The sequence below is a fragment of the Triticum aestivum genome, chromosome 2D, assembly GCF_018294505.1.
Source record: "Triticum aestivum cultivar Chinese Spring chromosome 2D, IWGSC CS RefSeq v2.1, whole genome shotgun sequence".
Classification (NCBI taxonomy): domain Eukaryota; kingdom Viridiplantae; phylum Streptophyta; class Magnoliopsida; order Poales; family Poaceae; genus Triticum; species Triticum aestivum.
Genome location: NC_057799.1, coordinates 565,214,991 through 565,229,940, shown reverse-complemented (window position 1 = coordinate 565,229,940; position 14,950 = coordinate 565,214,991). Strand labels below are relative to the sequence as shown.

Below are 14,950 nucleotides of genomic sequence, written 5' to 3'. Positions count from 1 at the left end.
AGTACACTCATTTCTTGCCTTCCAAATCTCAGATAGGATGAGAATGATAGTGGTTTTGATTGCCTTTGTGCTCGGGTCGCGTTATGGTCACTCCTTCGGACCCACATTCTCGTAGCCGTTCAAAGGCTAAGCATCTCATGGTCGCTCCAAAACCAATAGTTTCACTTTAAACTACAAAAACGTCTTATATTTAGTTCGTAGACTCTATATTGACAACACCTACACTTGGGACTAAGGTGTTGATCATTTTACCATGAGACAGTAATGTCGGACTTTTGATAAATCGTAATAGTCCGCTGACTATGTACTCCCTCCGTAAAGTAATATAAGAGCATTTAGATCACTATTAAATGCTTTTATATTTCTTTACAAAGGGAGTAACTAATTAAATTTAGGTGGCCGTCCATTACAAAAAATTAGGTTACTACAGTAGACTCTATATTGTCCATATGGGAGCTTGGGAATTGTTGTCATGTGCAGAGGGGCGTCATCACATTTGGAGATCCTGGTGCCAAAGTCTGAACATTCAACTGAACTCTGAACGTTGCCCAGTCTTGCTGGATGCTGAACTATACTGAACCAGGGTTCTCTTTTGCCCAGAAACTTTATTGAAGAGAATCAGAAATTCCTGTGATTTCCGTTAGTACCGAGGTATTTACATTTAGTGAAACCTCAACTCGAGACAAATTCGAAAACACTTCGTTTTTCCGTCAAAATTCCTCAAAAATCGATTGAATTTCAATCAAATCCAGTAAATAAAACTGTCCCTTTTGGCTGAACTGAAAACCGGATACGAGTACTATTTTCTAAATCTGGCCAAACTAGTTTCTCTGATTCATATCTCCAACCTCAAAATGTGTCTGTCTGCTTAAACTGAGGGCCTGTTCAGAGTCTCCACTCCACGACTCCGCTCCCAGAGCGGGCGAAGCTTCAGTTGAAAATAACAGAGGGGAGAAACAGATGCTCCGCAGATTCTCGTATTTCTCGGAGTGGTGGATTGCCGAATAGGCACTGAAACTACAGTTCTTCAATCATTGAAAATTAAAATCAAATACTCGTTTGACCCACCTGATCAGCAGGCAGCAAGCAGCAATTTTAACTTAACCATCAGAACTGAAATGCCAGAACTGGCTAGCACTTATTTGCTTATAAATCATCAGATTTATTTTTTTTAGAACGAAGGCTCGAGGATGAGCCCGGCTTTGAATTAACAAAGCCATCAACCGGCCAGGTATTACAACCAACAAGAGCAGCCCAACGCCACTTACAAAAAAAATAAAACACGAGCGGCCCAAAGATACATGGGTGCTGAAGATACAGCTTACAACACAATCCCAAACTACAAGCACCTAAACTAGATAGAGATGAACAACCGCTTGAAGAAAGGACTGCCCTTGAAGCTCGAAACACCGGCGCCCAAGGAAACAACAGCGACAATGGCATTGCCTACCGCCTTGGCCACAAACACGCCAAAAACTCCTGCACTGGACCAGAAAGATACCACACCTTCCTTCTCCCTCGCCGAAGAGGGTCCCTACCCCCTCCTCCTGGCTTGAAGGACGCCGCACCGTCGAGCGAGGGATGGGTTCACCCTAGAACAAGGAAAGGCACGATCTTGGGGTAGCAGACACAGAACATGTGCTCGCATCCATGTCGCAGCAGCGGGCATACCTCACTGGGCATATAAGCACAGACCGCCGGTGTCCAAACAAGAAGAGAGTAAGCTGCAGGAAACGGCACATCGGAACTGAAGAAGCATCGAGCTTGCGGCGAGCAACAGGGAAACATATCATGCACAGGATGCGAGGGATATGGCCCTGGTGCTCATTGAGCTGCCACGGCTCTGTTGCCGGGAAGGGGAACCCTTTCCTTTTCCACCCAGGCTCAAGGGAGCCGAGCACCGGCGAACAGGGGACGGCCAACAAGCACCAAACAGAGAAAGGCAAGCCCGGCATCGCTGGAAACCAAGTTGTCACACGGACCCCCGCTGCAATTGCAAACCTCGGATCTAGCACCACACACCTACACCCTTCTAACCAGACGACGCCCCCAGGGAGGTTACGACGCCGAGCGCCGCCGCCGCCGAATCCGCAAGGGATTACAGGAATTAACCTTGGAACGGAGGGGAAGGGGTGGGAAGAGGGGATCTCGACGGTGCCTTCAAGAAGGGGAGCCGCGCCCGAGGGCCTGGCCACCGCCGTAGTCGGAGACACCAACCAGGGATTTCTCCCGGTCCCGACGAACACCACCGCAACCAGCTACCAACAGACCGGCAAAGAAGCACCGGCGCTAGCACAGGTTGTGAGCGGGCTAGAGGAAAGAGGATAAACAACCTTCAGATCTGAGGTCAGAGGACCACCGGAGCAGCCCACCGACCATGCACCGTGTCCCCCGTCGTTCGCCGCCCACGCGGCCGAGGACGAAGACCCACACCTGCGGGCGCGCCTGCCGCCTTGCCAGATCCGGGGCCACCGCCCCGGCTGCCTAGGCACTCCACGCAGGTGAAGCCGCCAGATCCCCGCCGCCACCTTCATCGGTGTCGCGCGCGCGTGCCGGCGGGCACCTCGGGCGGCGGCGGAGGGTAGGGAAGGGGGAGGGAGGGGTGGCGGCGGTGGCGGTTAGGGTAACCCCCGAGTCGCCTCAGAGGAGACGACGCGGGGGCGGGGGGGGGGGGGGGGGGTTCTTCCATCAGAAATTCAGAATTGCTATGCATGAACTCACATTGCTATGCTCGGCACCATTTTCACTGAACTCTGAACGTTGCCCTGTCTTTCTGGAAGGTGAACTGGACCGAACCAGGGTTCCCTTTTGGCAAGAAACTTTATTCAAGAGAATCAGAAATTCCGGTGATTTCCGTTAATACCGAGATATTTACAGTTAGTAAAAAAATAGTGAAACCTTAACTCGAGCCAAATTCGAAAATACTTCATTTTTTCTTCAAAATCCCTCAAAAATCAACTGAATTTCAGTCAAATCCAGTAAATTAAACTGTCCCTTTTGGCTGAACTGCAAACCGGACACGGGTACTGAACTGAACTCGAACCTCGACTGTCCCTTTTGGCTGAACTGAAAACTGGGCATCAGTACTATTTCCTAAATCTGGCCAAACTTGTTTCTCTGATTCATATCTCCAACCTAAAAATGGCTCTGTCTGCGTAAACTGAAACTACAGTTCTTCAATCATTGAACAATAAAATCAAATACTCGTACGTATGATCCACCTGGTCAGCAGGCAGCAAGCAACAATTTTAACCTAACCATCAGAACTGAAATGACAGAAGTGGCTGCATTCATCAAAAGCTAGAACAGAAGTTTACACAGTTACCAATCAACCATAACTCCACAAGTGATGGACTCACATATGAGAACTGTGCATCATTCACACAATGAAAAACTGCAAGGATGTTCTCAAAAAAAATAAAAATGAAAAACTGCAAGTATAATTCGCCACGACAAAATTTCTCTGATTCATATCTCCAAGCTAAAAATGGCTCTGTTTGCTTAAACTGAAACTCAAGTTCTTCAACCTGATCATCAGCAGGCAGCAAGCAGCAATTTACAGCAATTTAAACCTGACCATCAAAACTGAAATGACAGAACTGGCTAGCATTTATTTGCAGATAAATCATCAGAAATTCAGAATTGCTCTACATTCATCAAAAGCTAGAACAGAAGTTTATACAGTTACCAATCAACCATAACTCCACAAGTGATGGAGTACCAACACAGGTCAGAACTGTGCATCATACAAGCAATGAGAAACTGCAAGTATAGTTCCCCATCAACCAAACACGAAAGAATGAGAACTGGGATCGATTCAGGCGACCCGTTACGGCACCCGAGATGAATGAAACAGGAGACTGCCCGAACTGAAACAGGAACAGAGTTCGACGTTCGAACAGGCGACAGTGGCGCTTGCCTTACTTGGAGCTCTTCTTCGGCTTGGGCTGCAGACCTCCGGACTGAGGGTGCCCCCGCGCATAGGGCTGCCAGCAAACCGCGCACAGCCGCCCAGCTCCCTGGCGGCGGTCGACGATGGCGAAGCAGCGTTCGCAGTAGGAGGCGTGCCTGCACGGTAAGAGCGTCACCAACCTCTCCAGGGAGTCGCATCGCACGCACATGGCCTGGACTTCTTCAGGCTCCTCCTCCTCTTCCTCCCTCTGTGACAGAAATGCTTCATGGCAATACAGCATGGCGTCCACGTCCACCTGACCATCTTCGTTGTGCCCTGACAACATGGCCTCCTCCTCGCCGGCCTCCTGCTCCATCTCGTCCTGGCCGGCCTCCTCCTCCATCTCCTCGTGGCCGGCCTCCATTTCCTCGCTGCGCCCTGACGACATGTCCTCCCCATCTTCCTCATCATCCTCGCTGCGCCCTGACGACATGTCCTCCCCATCTTCCCTCTCCCCCTCGCTGCTCCCTGACGACATGGTCTCCCCATCCTCCTCCTCCTCGCTGCTCCATAACAACATGGCCTCCTCCTCCTCCTCCTCGCCGGCCTCCTCGTCGTCCTCGCTGTAGACTGCAAGAAACAACCAAGCCAAGCTTCCATCACCAATCAAAGAACCTTAAGCCAATGACAGAAACATGAATATTTCCTGGGAAGCGGGAACCTACATTCAACGTTGGTGAAGAGGTAGGCGAGATCCTCGGGAAGGGGCGGTATCTGAGAAGCCGACGGAACCTTGATTCTGAGCCGGCGGCCACCAGGGCGCAACCCGCTCACTCCTGTCGGCGCCGTTCCAGCCGGCTGAAAGAAACCAAGAAATCCAATTTTAAGGCAGCAATTCAGAAGGCGGCGGTAGCTGAGTTGACGACGAGCACGGAGCGCTAACTTGGCATTGCTGCGCCTGCGATGGTGGCGCCATGGTCGCCGGCGGCGTCACCGCCGCCATCCTCCTTTGGCCACCGTTCTGATCGGCTGCAAGAAACCAAGAACGGAAACTTTCAGAACAGAATTCAAGAACCGCGGCCTAAATCAAGAACCGTGCGGGCCTGAAAGAAGTAAAGAAGAGGGCGTGCTGTCTTCTTGGTCATCTACCTCTGTCGATGGGGAAGGCGACGCCGGCGGCGCCGGGGCGGTAGAAGAAATCCAGGTTCAAGTGCAAGGCGCCGGGGATGATTTCGGTGGGCGTCTCCGGCGGCAGCCCGCCAGCAATGGACCTCCTTTTCCAGTCGCCCATCCCCGGCGACGGTCCGCCAGCAATGGACTTCCTTTTCCAGTCGCCCATCTCGCGTCTCCGGGAACACCGCACGCCAAGATGCTACGAGGCCAACGATCGAACGTCGCCGGCGTATATATGCTGGCCGTGCGCCGCGAACCTTTGTGCTCGCGAGAAGCAGAGAAGGTGGATTTGGGGAAGTTGGATGGAGAGAGCCGTTGTTCTATTTATTTGATTTAGACTGGGCCCATTACGGCCCAGAATGGCTTTGCGGTACGAGCCTATCCGGAGATTTCCAGTTACGTTGGGTCGCGGAACCGGCCTGTTAGGACCGACTCATTTTTTTTTATGATGGGAGAACAGACTCTTTCGGAATAAAGGGAATTCATGAATAAAGCTGTTTATTCCCCTCTTATCTCAAAAAATTGAAAATAAAATAGAACTCTAGCTTGTGAGTGTCATGTTCATGTACCTGGCATTGGTGATCATTTGGACAGACCCTGTTGTGTGATACAACACATTTGACCATCTAATCTTGTTTTCGCATTCGTCATGTTGATCTGTTCGATCTCTTCGCCTGCATCAATGTTATATTGTGTTTTCTTTTTCTAGTTATTCTTCCAAGCACAACTGCTCACACTAAGATGTCAACTCCGTTATCTTTAGGCTTGTAACATATTGTGTGTGTTGTTGTAATAGAACCCAAATAATACCCGCCAAAAAAAGAAGAACCCAAACACTTGCGCACCAATGCAACTCTTCGGGCACTTCTACTGAAATTTACGGGATTGCAACATATAAAGATCTTAAGTAACTCAATCATTTATTTGCAAATTACAACACCACGGATGGTCTGCAAGTGCATAGGGTTTAGCTGTGGCCTTTTTGAAGTAAAAGTATCGATCCCACACGGAGCAAATGAATTGAAATTTGCCCCTTATAGAGACTTATTGGAACTAGTAAATTATATGTGCTTTTCACATCAGGACATATATAATAGCAGGGTGAAAGGCATTCTTGACATTTTATTTCCTTTTGTACGAATCATATTTGATAGGTCCCAACTCTCTATACAATCTAGATTGTTCTATTCCTTTATTTTTATTGGAGAATCGGGTTCTTGGGATGGGAAAAAGATACTTCTAGAATAATATGAGGAGATAGTGTGGATTCGATTAAAAGGCCACATGACAGAATCTAGTGAGATGAAAACTTTATCAAATGGATGATATTATTTGGATTTATCGTCTCTCAACTCTTGGACGGAGCATATCCAACGGCTGATATTCGAAGTTATTGTGACACTATATAGTGGTATAGATGTGCCTGTAAGTTCGTCATAGATGCAAAGCAAAATAATGGCGAAGGTTATAATAATTTTGAGTAGAATACTGACAAAAGTAAATAGCATAAAAGAAGTAAAAGAACATAGCGAGGTGAATAAAGCGATGAAACCAACAAAAGGATTAAAGCGGGGAGTCTGGAATTCCCACTGGTAGGTGTCCAACATTATGTATGCTATTGCGTAGTTCTAGGTTGGATACTTGAGCTGCTCTTGACATTTGTAATTGGGCGTATCCAAGTATAATATACGTTCTGCTCGAGGTAGACTTCATACCACGCACGCCACTACCATAGTTTCCCCACTTCGGTTATCACTAGAGTAATTAAGGGTTTCCTTGTGGACACGACCACACTAAGGGATCTTGGTTATTCACCTATTAGAATTGCGAAGGCGAGGTAGAGAGTATTTTACCGTCACCTCGAATTAACTCAACATCCTAACCTTTACAATGATAGTAATATGCTTCGTGCCAGGTTGTCAGAATCGCGATTCTGCTGTACGATTCTACGACTTTACGATCCAAACTAACCCCTATGATTCTATGATTTTAGTTCACAGAATCTACGTTTCTACGATCTTGATAGTGAAGATTCTACGATTTGCGATCCTACAATCAGAGCTCCGATCCGATTCAAAATCGCGATTCTGACAACCTTGCTTCGCGGTCATACAAGCCGAAAATGTTGTGTGGGGCTCCTTCACGACATTTCACGAAGCTAATAAATCAGACATTCAACATAGAATATCATATTCTTATAAGCATTCAGCACCTATGCATGCCAAGGTTCATCCATATCCCCGATAATTAAGGGAACTATTCACACATGGATACGGAGAACATCACATGAATAGCGGTGAAAAACATGGATGATAAATTACAGTAATACACGTAGGATCCACTAGGGTTCGATATTACAACAAAATGGAGTTGGTATGGTGATGTAGATGGTTGATGTCGTCGCCTCCTTGCACATGATGATGACAATTACAGAGTCCTCCTTGCCGATTTCCACTTCGAATGCCTTCTGGAAGTTAGGATTTTGCATTCTGGAGTTGTTTCTGGTGGCTATGGACCTCTGATGATCGATCTGACTGCACATGGGTGAAATACTAGACTAGACGGTGACGTGCACGAGCACACGCGCTCATACCATGCCTCGTCAAGTGCTCTGGACTCCTCCGTGAAGCCTCTCTCTTCTCCCTTTTGCTTTATTCTTTTATGGTAATATTATATCACGTTAATTGATGTGATTTTATCACCATATCTTGGCGTTAAGTTCTTAAACTCCCGAAGACGTTCGTAGTGGCATTCTAACAGACAAAAAGTCGTGCTCGAACACAGTAAAATCCGACAAAGGCTACTACTGGAGCACAAACAAGAGGTAAAAACAACGTAAATTTTGGAGGCATCAACCACATACACACTCATGCCAAAAATGTGATGTGAGTTTGTGACTCAAGCTTCTGCATTATACACTGACCGTTGCCACACAACAACATAAAAATAACACAATTAGAGCAATAAAATAATATGATGAATCCAACAGTCTGAGCATGGTTGCAATAAAACTGTATACTGGTGCAAGAGAAAGGAATGTTACCCTAATTTCATTAGATTTCCCATGACAGTCGTTTCACCAGTTCAAATGGCCATGTAGACCACCATCCATTTGGCACTTTCTTGACTATGTGGTCTTACAAGTATCTTATTTTTTCTTCCATGACTGGGAGAGATTATGTAAAAGATTGTTGGCCTAATTGTTCAATTTTGTGATTCACCGTATCGCACTCGTGTGAGATAAAAAAAATCTTGGTTTCAGTGCCAACAAATATATATCTCCCTAATCCAAGCTATGAGGACCCCTGCGTTTGTGCCATATGGCATGAACATATTTCACCACAACAACACATTTTGATTCCAACAGGATCTGTATATAAGTCCACTCTAGTGGCAGTTTAGATCCCTTGATTGAAGCGAGTACTTCAACTTCTCCCATGCTATAGCAATTTAACAACATTGAACATATCGACATGCTGAAAACTTCCTTGTGACAATTGTGCACATACACGTCGATGCTTGCTTTCCCAAGTGTCTTGTCGGAACTTGTAACCGAATTCATTTTGGCATCCTTTAGTCTGTGTTTGCCATTCCGCATGGTTGGAAGTAGAACCATCATAGTCGTCTTTCACTAGTCATGATTACCTTCCCTTTTTGGGCAGAATTTGATTCATAGATTACACTATGATCTAGGATGGTTAGTGATAAATCCAGAACCTATTTGATTTAGAGGATCCCCATTGAAATTTCGGAGAATTATAGTCCTTAGGGAATTTTTTGACATGGTAGTATTTTTTTATCAAACCCCGCATGGATGGTGTTAAGGATTCCCTTGCACTATTACTTAAAGAAAATTGTATGTGCGCTCAAACCTTCTGAGGAAAAATCATTTGTTTTTCATGTAGTGCATCCGATTTTTTGGGAGAAAGACAACCATGTAGGATTCGAGTGGGCACACCAGTGCAATCCAACATTTTGCTATTCTGTGTTCTTGAAATCACATGGATCGAAGAGGCTCTGCATATTTTTCCTCGGTGCCATGTTACTTCAGGAGGTACAATGAGGCATCTTAGACGGGCAACAACGTATATGTAGGAGCTTGCAAGGTAGAGAGAGAACATTGTAATGCTTAAGAGAGATAGAATGGGGTGGTAGACGTGGAGAAAACATCACCCTTTTTGTTTAGTGGAGCAATTTCGTGGAGGGAGGGTTTTAAAGATGAAGTAGATGCTTCTGGTGGAACATGGGAAGATAGATACAATGGAGGGAAGCATAAGGTCGCTACAGACTTAACGAAAAGGAAGAAATTGAAATACGCGAGCACATGTGAATATTGTTGTAAATCATTTACCACAAATCAAACGTAAGTCGACGATCATCGAACACCCCGTGGTGTGATTGGTCTTTTTTTTGCAGTGCGAGTTATATGTTACTCATTTTCCAAAATGTATCTTGGTGATACAACCATAAATAAGTTCCCAATTTTGGCCTTTGCATCCAGTATAAACATATATATGTTGTAAAGAAACATGCGTGGAGAAAATCTACGAATAATAAACAAGTTGTTAAAGTAAACAAGAATAATAACCATTGTTGTTATGATTAGTCATGAAGACTTAGGGAATATGCCACTATTGATCCTATCTTTAGATTTGAAAACTCCTAGTTTCTAATGGAGGGTATTCAGAAGGCCGTCTATGAAACCCAGTTAGGGCATGCTTTGAGGGGATCTAACCTAGATAGATGGCAAAAGAAATTAAGAAAACTCAGGGCTAAGCCGAAAGGAAGGCATAGAAACATGAATGCTTGATATAGGGACATGAATAATGATATCCTGGTCAAACTTGATAACATTGATAAAATTGTGAGATACATGGGCTTACGAATGAGATGGGACATGAACAAAAAGAATTGAGATCACAACTAGACATGCTTAGGAAATAGGAGGAACTGAAATGAGGGTGAAAATTAAAGAAGTATTTGAGGGAGATATCAAACCTAGATACTTTCATGCTAAAGCTAGTGAAGACGTAGAAAAAATACCATGAATTATTTGGATCAGAGGAGGTGAAGATTGAGGGAGACAAGGAATTAGTCACTTGTAATATTGCCTTTTACTAAAGGCTCTTTGGACGCCCCGAGGTCTCAAAATAGCTCTTTAGTACTTAGGAAAAGTGTCCTAACTAAAGACAATTTGAGTAGAAGAGAGTGGGTTGGTAACAAAACTTGTCACTTTTGCAGAAGAGATGAGTCAATTGACCATCTTTTCATGCAATGTTCTATTTCCAGGATGTTTTTGAAACATTTTCAAATGTGTATTCAATTCGTTGGATGTGCCTAATAACATCCATGACTTATTTTTATGTCTGGATTGTTAAAATTTGAAATTTTTGAGAAACATTGGATGACAGTTGGCGTTTCAGCTTTGTTCGAGACAATCTGGAAACTGAGGAATAGTAGTGTGTTTGAAAACAAAAATAATATTGATCCACATGTTCATGTTAATATGATTGCTCGATAGCTTAACGACTGGGTCCTTTTGCATAAATTGGAAAGACAAGAAACGCTGCGGTGCGGGGTAAAAATGTTTGAAATGATAGCAAATGAAGTCATGAAAGTGGTGTGTGGCTGGCGGATAGAGACGAACATGGTCAGGGGTGAATGTGTTGTTGTCTCTTCATGCTTGGTTTGCCACAGCACCCCGATGTGTTGAAGTTCCTTTCGTTGTGTGCTGAACTTTTGGCAGGGTCGTTAATAGGCAGTGTGTGCTTAAATTATTGCATGTTAATAGGCAGTGTGTGCTCATGTTGTTGAGGATCCGGTCTGTGGATGCCCAAACGCATGAATTCCCCATTTGCTCTAGGTACCTGCTACTTGTTGCTTTCTTTTGGCAGCTTCTAAGATAGGACATGATGGTTTCGTTAAAATCAAAGAGGAAGCTCTTTTTTAAAGAAAAAAAATGTGACAACTAAGGGTCCCTTTTGTTTAGTGGAAAAGTGGAGAAAAAACATAGGAATAGAAAACTGTTATATGGTGGGGCTATTCATATGTTTGGTTCAAAGGAATGGAGAGTATGAAAAATTAAGAAAAATTCTGGTAGTCTCAATTCCAACGAAAAAATGCAGAAATTTTATAATCCACTTGAACCTTTGTTTTCAAATTCCCCTACACATGAAAACTGAGACCAAGGTCCTTAACAGCATGATAACGTTAATGTCCCTTCTATTTTTCCGCTTTAATACAGCTTGGTTCTTATTTAACTATGTTCGTTAGGATTTTCATGTTTTTTCCTATCCCTGTGATCGAAAGACCCAAATTATAAAAGTCTACATGTTTTCCAGTCCTCTGTTTTGACGCCTTTGTTCTTAATTGATTCTTGCATTTGTACCCTTCTTAGCTTTTCCAAATGGCCAGAATCCAAAGATGCCCTAAATGAGCTGGCTCCGGTTGACGCAGCCACCATTTTTAGCAAAAAAGCATTTATTTACCGGAAAAGACGATGCGATAATTATGTGATGGTGATCGAAGTCGGCAAGCAAAAACCCCCGACGTGGCTTCAAACGCTGAACGCTCAGGAGCACTAGAGCAGAGCAGTCAAGCTCGGCGACCATGATACAAGTGCGTTTGAAGCGCTGGAAATGAGCTGTAAATAATTCTCTGTGCTACTACTAGTAACTCCAACCGAATCTCGTAGTGGGTTATCAAGAGATAAGTTGACACGGTGACTGCGGCGTGGGCGGGCTAGCTGTTGTTTTCGTCGAGGATGTGAGACGACTTTGACCCTTCGACGATAGCTCCCTGCCAGCGGGCATCGGTCGGTGGTTCGCGTCCGGAGCTGGTTGCGATCGGTGCATGCCATAGCGCGTTGGAGAAATAGGCCGCCTGCCAGCTTGGATCCACCAAGGCCGAACACGTTTCCAGACGATCAATCGGGTCGTTTTTCCTCCACTTGTGAGAGGAAGCAGAGCATTTTCAGTGTGTTCTTCGCGGGTAAAAATGCATGATACCATTATCACACCGTGTTCAGGAGGGCAGTAGACACTAGACATAGACAGTGACAGAAATCATTTGTGCTCCACAGCCCATAAATATCGCCTCCCACCACAACCACGCTCTGCACAGCCCATATATGCCAAACAATCGTGATTCGAACTGAGGCGCGCGCATCATCACGGGCCAACCAAGCAAAGCCGCCACTACACTAGCTTTGCTAGCAGCTAGTAGTCCCATGGCCATGGCCAAGGCCTGCTCGACTGTGCTTCCGTGCCTCTTGCTGCTAGCCATCGTGTCCCTTTCCCTTGCCGCCGCGGACGGCGGCGGCAACAACTCCACCGACCCTGCCGGGCAGGTCCGCCTGAGCTGCGGCTCGTCCGCCTCGGCCACCGACTCCGACGGCCGTGCGTGGGACGGTGACTCCGCGTCCATGTTCTTGCCGTCGACGAACGCCGGCGTCGCGGCCCGTGCGTCGTATCAAGACCCGTCGCTGCCTTCTACCGTGCCTTACATGACGGCGCGCGTGTTCGCGTCGAGCCACACCTACACCTTCCTCGTCCGCCCCGGCCGCGTGTTCCTCCGCCTCTACTTCTACCCGGCCGACTACGGCAACCGCAGCGCCTCCGGCGCCCTCTTCGGCGTCACGGCCGGCGGCGTCACGCTGCTGCAGGACTTCAACGCGTCCCAGACCGCGCTCGCGCTCGACGCCGCCTACCTCGTCCGCGAGTTCTCCCTCAACGTCAACTCGAGCGGGAGGCTGGAGGTTACCTTCGCCCCGTCCCCCGGCGCCTCCTCCCACTACGCGTTCGTGAACGGCATCGAGATCGTGCCCACGCCAGACGTGTTCACGAAGCCGGTGCCGACCTTCGCCAACGGGGGGCGCCCGGACCCGATGCCCGTCCGCGCCGACACGGCCTTCCAGACCATGTACCGTCTCAACGTCGGCGGCGAGGCCGTCTCTCCGGCTGACGACTCCGGCCGCTTCTACCGCACCTGGGACACGGACATCCCTTACATATTCGGCGCGGCCGGCGGGGTCTCCTTCGAGAAGGACAGCGACGTCACCATCCGATACCCGCCGTCCGTGCCGCCGCACATCGCGCCGGAGGGCGTGTACGCGTCGGCGAGGTCCATGGGCCCGACTGCGCAGATCAACCTGAACTACAACCTCACGTGGATCCTGCCCGTGGACGCGGGGTTCTACTACCTCCTGAGGTTCCACTTCTGCGAGATCCAGGACCCGATCACCAGGGTGAACCAGCGCTCCTTCTTCATCTACATCAACAACCAGACGGCGCAGGAGCAGATGGACGTCATCGCGTGGAGCGGAGGGATAGGGGTTCCGGTGTACACCGACTACCTCGTCGTCACGACGGGCTCCGGCCAGATGGATATGTGGGTCGCGCTGCACCCGGACCTCAGCAGCAGGCCGGAGTACTACGACGCGATACTCAACGGCCTCGAGGTGTTCAAGCTCCAGACGTACGGCAGCAACAACCTCGCCGGGGCCAACCCGCCGATCCCACAGAAACAGTTCTACCAAGGGGAGTCCAAGAGGAAAAGTGCCGTAGCTGCGGCCGTTGGTGGAACGGTCGCCGGTGGCCTCCTTGCGGTGTTGATCGGCTGCCTATGCGCGTGCGCTATTTGCAGACGGGGCAGAAAGGCGACATCGGTGGTCGTGTGCGAGCCAGAAGCCATTCCTGATAAACAAGCCCATGGTCCCCCTAGCCCAACAAAAAGCTCTGCTTTGTTTAAGTCGGGCCAGACATAAATGGGCCTCCCCAAAGAAGTTACGAACAGACCATAGTGTGAGAAATCCTATAAAGTTTCTTTATTTAACCTGCGCAAATACAAAAGTTCGTGCATCTCAGAAAAGGCTCATTGCATATATATAAAGTGTGCTTATTCATCTAAAAATATATTCTGTTTATCTATAAAAATATATTCATGCATTAATATTTGTGTGTATATATTTTCTTAAGAAATTCATGTTCCTATTTTAAATATCCATAATATATATGTATGAGAAAAGTATGTTTTTGGTCCCTCAAGTTCCCCAAAAATATATACTTGGTCCCTCAAGGTCAATTTGGTAGACATTTGGTCCTTTAAGTCTCAAAATCAGGTAAGTTTCGTCCAAAACCATATTTTGACCATGTTGACCGGGTTTGACCGATAAACACTAAACTTAAAAAAATAGCAAAAAGAGAATTAAAAAAACTGAAATTATGTGGTTACCAAGATGCTTCGGTGCGCTAGGTGCGTGAAAATCTGTATGGTGTTTTGACATTCGAGGAGCTTGTGGCAAAAAAAACTTTGGCTCACAAAGAAAGCCAAATTTTGTTTTCTTGCTATAGCTCCTCGGATGTTATTTGACCACCAAAATTTACACGCAACTAGCGCCCCAAGCATCTTGGTTGTCACAAATTTTCAGTTTTTTTAATTTACTATTCATCAGTCAAACCTGGTGAACATGGTCAAACCGAGTCAACGTGCTCAAAATCTGGTTTTGGACCAAACTTATCAGGGTTTGAGACTTGAAGGACCAAATGTCTATCAAAAAATCTTGAGAGATCAAGTCTATACTTTTGGGGAACTTGAGGGTCCAAAAACAAAAAAAATTTATATGTGTGTGTGTGTGATGCTCATCGAATATTAAAAAAATGTTCATAGAGAAATAAAAAAAGATATAGAAATTTGGCCGAACCGTGGAATCTACTAGGCCCATCGCGCGCCCCACTGTGCATTTGGTCGTCTATTCAACACACTAAGCGCGGAACATGGTTTATCAATCATTCCCATAGCTCATAGATATATTACTCAAAATTGCCACAACTATAAAAAAATGTATATTTATTCCTAGTTTTGTTTTCTTTTAGTCACTGACAAGGG

The 14,950-nt window shown here is 46.4% G+C and overlaps 2 protein-coding genes across 2 annotated transcripts; one reads left to right on the top strand and one right to left on the bottom strand.

Moving 5' to 3' along the window:
• Positions 1-3,679: 3,679 nt before the first annotated feature.
• LOC123049998 (proline-, glutamic acid- and leucine-rich protein 1) lies at positions 3,680-5,346 on the bottom strand. The gene is made up of 4 exons (XM_044472847.1): positions 5,042-5,346; positions 4,836-4,921; positions 4,618-4,750; positions 3,680-4,522 (listed from the first exon to the last, which is right to left on the bottom strand). The coding sequence occupies exons 1-4, from the start codon at positions 5,229-5,231 to the stop codon at positions 3,921-3,923; spliced, it is 1,011 nt and encodes a 336-aa protein (XP_044328782.1). The 5' UTR covers positions 5,232-5,346; the 3' UTR covers positions 3,680-3,920.
• A 6,825-nt stretch (positions 5,347-12,171) lies between these two features.
• Positions 12,172-13,897, top strand: LOC123054538 (receptor-like protein kinase FERONIA). The gene has a single exon (XM_044478323.1). The coding sequence runs from the start codon at positions 12,294-12,296 to the stop codon at positions 13,827-13,829; it is 1,536 nt and encodes a 511-aa protein (XP_044334258.1). The 5' UTR covers positions 12,172-12,293; the 3' UTR covers positions 13,830-13,897.
• The last annotated feature ends 1,053 nt before the right edge of the window (positions 13,898-14,950 follow it).

Coding starts and splice junctions, on each gene's coding strand:
- LOC123049998 (XM_044472847.1), bottom strand. CDS start 5,231: ATGGGCGACTGGAAAAGGAAGTCCATTGCTGGCGGACCGTCGCCGGGG. Junction 4,751..4,835: donor CGCAGGCGCAGCAATGCCAA/GTTAGCGCTCCG, acceptor GGTTTCTTTCAG/CCGGCTGGAACGGCGCCGAC. Junction 4,523..4,617: donor CCTCTTCACCAACGTTGAAT/GTAGGTTCCCGC, acceptor TGTTTCTTGCAG/TCTACAGCGAGGACGACGAG.
- LOC123054538 (XM_044478323.1), top strand. CDS start 12,294: ATGGCCATGGCCAAGGCCTGCTCGACTGTGCTTCCGTGCCTCTTGCTG.